Source organism: Juglans microcarpa x Juglans regia, chromosome 5D, assembly GCF_004785595.1.
Source record: "Juglans microcarpa x Juglans regia isolate MS1-56 chromosome 5D, Jm3101_v1.0, whole genome shotgun sequence".
NCBI classification, from domain to species: Eukaryota; Viridiplantae; Streptophyta; class Magnoliopsida; order Fagales; family Juglandaceae; genus Juglans; species Juglans microcarpa x Juglans regia.
The window spans coordinates 14,370,751-14,380,086 of record NC_054602.1 but is presented as its reverse complement, the minus strand read 5'-3'; the positions used below and the strand labels follow the sequence as shown (position 1 = coordinate 14,380,086).

Here is a 9,336-nt window from a genome sequence, read left to right as displayed (position 1 = left end):
TAATAATCAAACACCAAGCTTGAGAATAACTTTATCATGTGAAATTTTGACAATTATCCAACCAGCAAGTTTTCTCAGCATTTTTTTTCATTTTTGGTACACGAGAAAGGCTTTAAGCTTAAACTACTGTTGCTTCTTTCCTGGCTGGGAAGAATTATCGGCTGGACTTGTAGACTGACTGACACTAGCTTTCGCTTCAGCAAGAAATGCAGGATCTGGCTCATGTTTATCTGAAGGTTCCTTCATTGCCATATATACATAGAGGGCAATAACCACATTGACAGATATGACAGCAAGGAAGCCACTAACCAGCGTCAGAGAATGGGGAGACAACTGTGTTGAACCTGTTCAAGATGAGCAAGTACTAATTGAGGTCATCTGGCTATCGAAGAAACTCCACAAATAACTTAAATAACCACACCCCAACAAAAAATAAAAACTATTAGCATAGAATCTAATCAAGTTAAAGCAGAGCCCATAAAAAATAATCGCTGATGTAAAAGATATGTATGGAAGAACAGCTAGCCTTTGTTACCCAACATTCCAGCCATCAGTACTCTTAGTTGAAACAAGAACGGATATCGAGTTGCCAGAAACAGGCTCTGTATTGCGCTTAAAAGCGTCTCACATAAACGACTTGCATTGGCTGTTGTAAGGATCATAAGATATAGTATATTACTTCAACTAGTAATACATGGAAACGTGGAATACCTTTCAACCGTGTATTAAATATAATATGTTACAATTGGAGCCCCTCGAAATTCTTAGTAAAGATTGAGAACTTCTCTTTTCCAAGCAACGTGGAATCTCGTTCACCACCTTCCTATGCTCAATCTAGGGTATTACAACTTCAACCAAGTCAGCCCCAATATATAGCTTCCAGCACCCATTTCTTGCAATTCGAACTTTATTGCTTCTAATCTTGTGGATACTTGTTGAAGCTTTTATTCAAACTTTTTAGTATTGAGGTCCTATGATGAATTTCCCACATTGCCAAGGCTTTCAAGATAAGCTTGATAATGTTTTCTTGTTAAATATGATGGCATACAAACAGAGGCACAAGTGCACTTGCCAATTCTGTACATTCCTCAACTTTCATTAACTAGGACCCATAGGCTTCCTATGTAAGCATCTTTAAAGACGGGTGTTGGACTGTCTTATCGAGTGCAAAGGAAACTAAAAAATCCCTGCCAGAAATAATTTTTTTTTTGATAGGTATCGAGAAGTTTTATTCATAATAATAGGCATAACCAAGTACAAAGGATGTATACATGAGTAATACCTTTTTTTATAAGTAAAATAACATTATATTGATAGTAGTAAATGGGCATAGCCCAAGTACACATAAGGTATACAAACAGCATACACCTAGTTACAAAATAAGGAGCTAGAAAGTGATACAAGAAATTCATTGAAGCAAGCTCCATTAAGTACACAAGAGAAGGCCCAAAGAAATAGAGTATGGACGAAGAAACTTCTTAGCTCATCTAGAGAATGCTCATTATTTTCAAAGCTTCGATCATTTCTTTCAATCCATAAACACCACATGATGCATAGAGGAATCATCCTCCATACACCTGCAATATGTGAATTGGCCTTACATATTTCCGACACACAAACAAGTCAACTACCCTCTTGGGCATTACCCATGCAATGCCCGTTCTATTAAAGATTTCCACCTATAACATCCTTGCCACCTCACGGCGAAGTAAAAGATGATCCACCGACTCTTCTTACACATATAACACCGACTATTTCGATGAGACCCGCTTTCTCAAATTATCCGACGTCAAAATTTTCCCAAGAGATGCTGCCCAGCCAAAGAAAGTAATCTTAGGTGGCACCTTACTTTTCCAAATACACTTCCAAGGGAACGAAGAATGATTCTGACTTGGCAAAACCTTGTTCAATGATCGTACAGTAAACTTTCTACTCCCTGTCTTCGTCCAAAGCATCCTGTCCACCACATTATTACCAAAATTCAAGGAATACAATAAACTGGCAAAATCAGAAATAACTCCAATTTCCCAGTTGTGAGCAGCTCTACTGAAATAAACAGTCCACTGCAGGGAATCACTAGAACAAATACAACAACTCTTTTTTGATCAGTAAATAAGAAATTTTATTGATAATAGGCAAAGCCAAGTACACGGGACAATACAAGAGCCACACCTAGGCATGACTGTCTAGAGATACAAGAAAATCATGTACATTAAAGTCTATTACAATCGACCAATGGAATAAAGTGTGCAGAAAAAAGGTTTTAAGCTCGTCCATTGTCCGTTCACGATCCTCAAAGCTCCAACCGTTCGTCTCCATCCATATGCACCACCATAGGCAGGTCGGTATCATCTTCCACGTAGCTGCAATTTGAGTTACCTCGGATGCCTTGCCAACTGACCAAAAAGTCAACAACCCTTCTTGGCATTACCCAAATGAGCCCCCCTCTCGCAAAGATATCGTTCCATAAACTCATGGCTACATCACAATGGAATAATGGGTGATTCATAGACTCGCCACTTTTCTTACACATTAACACCAATCCAATACAATAAAGCGGTGTTTCCTTAAATTATCTAAGGTGAGAATCTTCCCTAATGAAGCTGTCCATACAAAAAAAGAAGCTTTTAGGGGGGCCTTAGCCTTCCATATGTTCTTCAATGGAAAGCTTCTTATAGAGTGTGTCATAAGAGACTTATAGTACAGCTGTACAGTAAATCTCCCCTTCTTGGATGGTAACCATATCATCTTATCCACTCCTCCAGACACTCTACAATCCAACTACTCAGACATCGAAGCCTCCTGATTAAGAGCCAACTGAAAGAAAGTGGGGAGCATGGCCTTAAGAGCTGAATCACCACATCAAAAGTCATGCCAAAAACTGACCCTAGATTCATCACCAACCACAAAACTAGTAAGACGAGCAAAATCCTCCCATCCATTTCTAATATTCTTCCACAAACCGACACCATGCACATTTCTCACTTCATTAGAACACCAACCCCCTTGCAAACTCCCATACTTCAACTCAATAATAATTTTCCATAGACTCCCATTCTTGATGGTACCTCCATAACCATTTTCCAAGGAGTGCCTTATTAAAAATCCGCATATTTCAAATTCCCAACCCTCCACTAGAAATCGGTGTAAATACCTTATTCCACTTGACCAAGTGGAACTTAGTTTCCTCTCCAATTCCTCCCCACAAGGAAGCTCGGAATGTTTAAAACCTAATTAGGGTTTAAAACCGAAATAAGAAACTCATGGACAAGAAATAATAGGTAACTGTCATATCGAGTGCAAAGGGCAAAATATTAAACCAGTGAGCAGCTGGATCGAGAAAGAAATCTCTTCTAAGATGCAATACAAATTTTAAGACAACCTATTATATGACAGATAATAGAACTGAAATGTTCGGGCAGGATATCAACAAAAAGTAATCTTACCTGGAAGCAAATTATGGTTAAAACCATACAATATTGCAACAGGAGCAACCCACATAAACATGGACGCAATGAAAAACTTTCTTATTACTCCTGCCATTGTTACGTCCAACCTAGAAAGAAAGAAGTAACAAGCAATAATGTTACCACAGAATCTCTCTGAACAATGCATACCTATAAAAATGTATTGCTAGGAGAAACAATTAATTCCATTTCATCGATAACTTTTTGGGGGTATTCCTTAGTTGAAGAACGAACAACATTTTTTTTGAGTGCCCATCATTTTCTCTCAAAACCCAATCTTGACACAGCACAGTAATGGAAAAGTTTCTTGAAACTCACAAAATTGAAACTTAATAAGGATTTACTGATACAGTATAGTAAAAATCCCTTCAGAGTAAGTAGTAACAGTAACAGTATCAGAACAATTAGTAATGGTATCAATAAGCCATGTTTGCACCCCATGGCAAGGTTGTGAGGTTCAGCAGCCAACTGAACTAAAAAAGTAAGTGAATTTTCCCTATTAAACTCAGAGTTTGGCATTGAGCATGCACAAAAAAACCCCACACAGTGAAACCACTCTGTTTCTGGAGAAACATAGGTGTTGGTACCAACACAGAAGTGGTAATAGGAACAACAACAGTACAGCAGCAGAAACAGTAATCTCATGCCTAAAGGTTTCAAAACATACATCTACAGTATTCAAATGCACAGTCGGTACAATATCATAAAACAGCAGCACAGAAGGAGACTAGCGGTACAGTAGCATTAGATAACAGTGCCACATGTTTACCAAAATTGATACAATGGAATAGGAGGAAAATACCATCCGAGTGCAATGCAATGCAAAAATCAGTTTTAGATTTTATGCAGTAAGAAACAGTACATGATCATGCTAAAACAGCTCATGTCTACATTACTCAATGTCCAGACACCAAGAATAGGGCAAAAGAGGCAGTTTTCAGAGAAAAAACACATTCTTCTGAAAACTTGACTTCTGTTAATAATTTTAAAAAAGTCTAGCATAGATTCAATGCTTACCTAAGCTTGTTAATGCAACCAAATTGCCTCACAACAGTGTCAAGCTGAATCAATTGACACTGCAACAAGATTAGCACATTCTACTCAGTTAGAAAAATGGTGCAGTGTCTCTTAGGAATAACACAAATCATATCAAATAAATCAATGTCAGCCACTTTGGTCCAAATACACTAAATAGTACATTCATCAAAGGCCACAACACAGACGTTCTTAAAGAAATATATAGGACCTGGATGTGATGAGACCCATTTATTCAATTCTATGTCCTCCAAGATCCAAGTAATTTCAATTAAGCCAAAAAATAACCTGATAGCCACTGTACAAACCCAAACATGACCAATGCCAAGTTCCAATCCTTCATTTATCCACAAGCATATCCTTATGACCCCAAATGTACTGCATAATAATTCCAACTCAATTTTATTAATCATTAAATCTAAAAGACATGCTGAAACTTAGGGACCCAAACCTTCTCCTTTCATGAACATGCAGGTTAATATAACTGAGTATAAAAAGTCAATCTTATCAACACAAAAACCTCACACTTTTATAACATCAAGCTGGCAAACAAAGAATATGCCGAATATACTCAAACTCCATCCTGAATTTAACATCTATAAGACCAATTAATATCTTCTGATAAAAGCCTGCACAATGCAGAATAATCCTCACAGCCCCAATTAATGCATTGTTCAACCAACATAGCAACCATCGGCATTCCCAAGTTAAACCAATCCAACGAATTATCAATTTTGATAAACTTCCTCATAAATATCATCCTTGTATTCTAATTTCCAGAACTTAATAAAAAAAATTAGATCTCTGTTTTTTGCAACTACATATCACCCACAGTTTGCTCAAACTCTTCTCTTTAGCCGAAACATGCATTAAACTAAATAGACTCTAAAAAACCCAATTGTACTTCACTCAAAATTCACTTTACCAAACTTAACTCAGACTACACGCCAGCTTCATTTTAGCATAGCGAACCTACTTATCGAAAAAAAAATTATCATAGCCAACCCACGAAGACAATTGCCCAACCAAACCATTCTTCACTGTCAGTTCAGAATATTGACACAAAATCTTCCATACTTTTCTGACCAAACCACACTTGCCAACTATCAAATCAAATAATCCTAGAAACTAGAAATAACCCATTCAAATTCAATTACGAAGCAACCTTCGAAATTTACTCCTATTTGCATTAGAAGAAAATCATTGACTACTGCCAAAACTTACCAATACCATAAAATGAAACTACAAAATCAATCTGGACGACTCTACAGATGCACTAATTCTCCCAAATTTCATTCTAACCCACGACAAAACCAAAAAATTTAAAAATCTGAAATAGAATTAAATCAAAGAACATAGAATGGAAACACTCACCAAAGCTTGAATTGGCCGATGGAAACCCGAAAGAGAGTGGGTGCAGGAGACAATACTTCAGAGTTATATGGCAGAGAATGAGAAGTAGAAAGTTGGGGTGTGGTGGAGAGCTTCGAGATGGGGCAGAGTTCGGTGACTAGGTCACGGTGGCCAAGCAGTAACAGTGCAGAGAGAGGAAAACAGAGTGAGACTGTAAAAGAGAGAGGAGCGTGTTCGTGACTTTTAATTGGAGTCACTTCTGTCCGGATATGCTGTAGAGCCGAGTTTGACACCATCTAATCATAAACCGCCACGTTGTCTTCCTTCAAAATAATAAAAAATTACGGCCACACACAATCATAACTCAGATCTCTCAGCATCAAAAAAATTTTCCCCCTTGATTTTTTTTTTATAAGAGGAGATTTTATTCATCCACATAATTAGGCAAGGCCCAGGTACTCAGAAAGTATACAAGATATAAGCCTAATTACAAGCTAAGCACTGCAAAAAGCAGCATAAAAGTCATTAAAACTCGTTCCATTCAATACAATAGATGATGCCCAAAGCAACAATGTATGAAAGAAAAAGTCCCTAAACCCTTCTGGTGAGCGCTCCCTATCCTCAAAACAACGACCATTCCTCTCGTTCCATGTGCACCACATTAAGCATAGAGGCGCCATCTTCCAAACAGCCGCAATCTAACGATTGCCCCAAATTCCTCTCTAACATGACAATAAATCTATCACTCTCCTAGGCATTACCCATGCAATACCAAATCTGGTGAATATTTCATCCCATAAAGCCTTAACTACTTCACAGTGAAGAAGTAGGAGATCCGTTGATTCACTATTGTGTTTGCATATGAAGCACTAATCTATTATGTAGAGGCCAGCCAACCGAAGAAAGCAACCTTGAGGGGAGCATTACTCCTCCAAATGCACTTCCATGGTAAGGCATTGGAAGAGTGGGTTGACAATACCTTGTAGTAGGATCTGACTGAGAAGTTCTTGTTCCCCGTAGGTGTCCAAAGCAATTTGTCCTCCCCTCCTAGCTGTAAATTCAGTGTGTATAACGCGCTGTAAAATTCAGCAATATCTCCCACCTCCCAATCCAATACAGCTCTAATAAATCTCATGGACCATTGAGAGGAATCAATAGAGATGTCCTCCCCCTTGATTTCTTAGCATCAAAACATATTACAATATGAAAAACTTAGATTTATACAAAAATGGCGTGCCAAGAAAATGTTTGGATAACAAGAAAATTTGTGTTTGAAAAAGGAATTGAAGTTGTGAAATCAAGATTTTGGGTAACGTTAAGAATTTGGATGTCATATACGTATGTTGATTTTTTTTTTTATGGGTATTACCTTTGGTTTTTTTATGGGTATTCGAATATTTCCTTTGATTTTCTCAGTATCCAAACAAATGATAAGAAGTAAAACCAAGAGTTGATACAAAAAAAGGTAATTCAAAACTAAGAAATAAAGAGGAAAATAAAGAGGACCTATGATGTCAAGCCCCGTAACCGAGGGTGAACCCGTTAACTTGAAATCCACAATAATAAATACAAAAAGTCCTCCAAAATCAAATGTCTAAAAAATTCTTCCAAGTAAATAAAGTAAACACTAGAGAAGTTTCTCTTAACTCATACAAATCCACTTATGCCACCTGACACTTATCTCACCTTTCCACTTATAATCCTGTCACGTGCCATCTATTCCAACTGTCACAACCATCAAAGTCATATTGAAAAAAAAAAAAATTGTGGAGATAAGGGGTGAGTCCACCGACTCAGTAAGCAGCGAACCTATACTAGTGTGTAAACATGAGTTAGTTACAGAATGCAGAACAAACAGTTCTAAAAAATATGGTAGTGGTACTTTCAGAAACATTTCTTTGTCAATAATAATATATACAAAAGACCTTAGACACAAACGTACTGAACAACATAAAAAACAGAAACAAAAGCCATGTTTACCCCCGTGGCAAGGTTGTGCATTCTTCAAATAGCCAAGCAGAACATAAATCACTTTGTCACCAAAGTGATTGCACTCAAAACAGAGGCCACTATTATATCCCGTGGCAGGGCCAGAAATAAGAAGCCACTATTATATCTCGTGGCAAGGCCAGAAATTAGAGCAAAACAGAACCTTATGCCTCGGGGTTTTCAGATACAATCCAATAACTGAATAGTATACTGATAAGATAATATCATATAATCGAATAAAATATTTCAGACTTCATGTTCACATTTTATGCAGTAGAGAAATAGAGTACAAAAATTGCTCATGTCCACACTAGTTATGATAAAATATCACATTTTTATGTTCAGATACAAATAATAGTGCAGAAAGTGACCGAGGTATCGTTTACCTAACTTTTGGAGAGTATTATCTAAGTCTTGAACCCGAACAGTATTAGTATCACAACCTAATCCAGGAAAATATCACCAACACATTAATAACTCATACAATACAAAACCAACCAAACTAACTAAAATCCTATAACCTGAACCATAGCTCAATAAGAGCTAAAATCCATGAGCCCAAAAACAGTTCATAAACAAATAGTCCAGCATGGCGCCATGAGTTTATAATGACCCAAGCACAATGTCCGAAACACTATTCCACCAATAGATTAGCCCAACCTCCTTGGATTCACTTAAATCCCATTCCAACACACATCACGTTTACATTCGTACTCCCGACACATCAAAACAGCAACTCACATCTTCCAACATCAACCAAGCCATGAAAATACTCAAACCAAAATTCCAACATCCAAGATAGACAACCCAATCTTCCAGTAGGCACCAAAAAAATTAGTCACGAAAAATAAGGGTGATCGAGGGTACCTTACTCAACTCAGAGCTGTGGTCGGTCAATTCAAGGATGAGCTGCCTCTGCCTAGAGATGGTTCGTCGTACTCTGAAAAACTTGGCTAAATGAGGCGGTGCGGGTACCTCCAGTGGCCTTCGGAGAGGCTTAGAGGCATGGACGGAGGACTGCAGGTTGGAGCGGCAATGGAGACTTAGCAGGAGAGAGAGAGAGAGAGAGCAGTCGAGAGAGAGGGGAGAGTGGGGGGAAGAAGAGACGTCGGGGGAGGGGGGGGGGTGGGGGAAGAGCACCCATAAAACGCACCGTTTCTTTTTTTGTTTTAAACCCGGGCGGGTTGGGCTTAGGGACTTGAGTCTGGGCTCATAACGGGCCGAGTTATTACCTATGACGAGGACAAAAAATTAAAAAACCCAAGCCGTAGGAAAGAAACGAAGTAGGGTTTAAGAAAATAATAAAAAAATACATATGACTTTGTTACAGTGGGAAATGAGCTTACTGCAGCTAATATGTTGGATAACTTTCATTTATCTAATCAATGTGCCCAAATTCTGGAGGGATTTGCTAAATTAGTAGCAATACTAGCCAATGCCAGTGTTCTAAGGAAATAAAAAAATAAACTTTAGATAAGGAAGCTCGCTACTG

At 38.0% G+C, this 9,336-nt stretch overlaps 1 protein-coding gene across 1 annotated transcript; it reads right to left on the bottom strand.

Moving 5' to 3' along the window:
- On the bottom strand, window positions 1-6,225 carry LOC121266140. Its single transcript, XM_041169874.1, has 3 exons — window positions 5,877-6,225; window positions 3,447-3,556; window positions 1-344 (listed from the first exon to the last, which is right to left on the bottom strand). Exons 1-3 carry the CDS (start codon window positions 6,149-6,151, stop codon window positions 124-126), a joined length of 606 nt encoding a protein of 201 aa, XP_041025808.1. The 5' UTR covers window positions 6,152-6,225; the 3' UTR covers window positions 1-123.
- Between the last annotated feature and the right edge of the window lie 3,111 nt (window positions 6,226-9,336).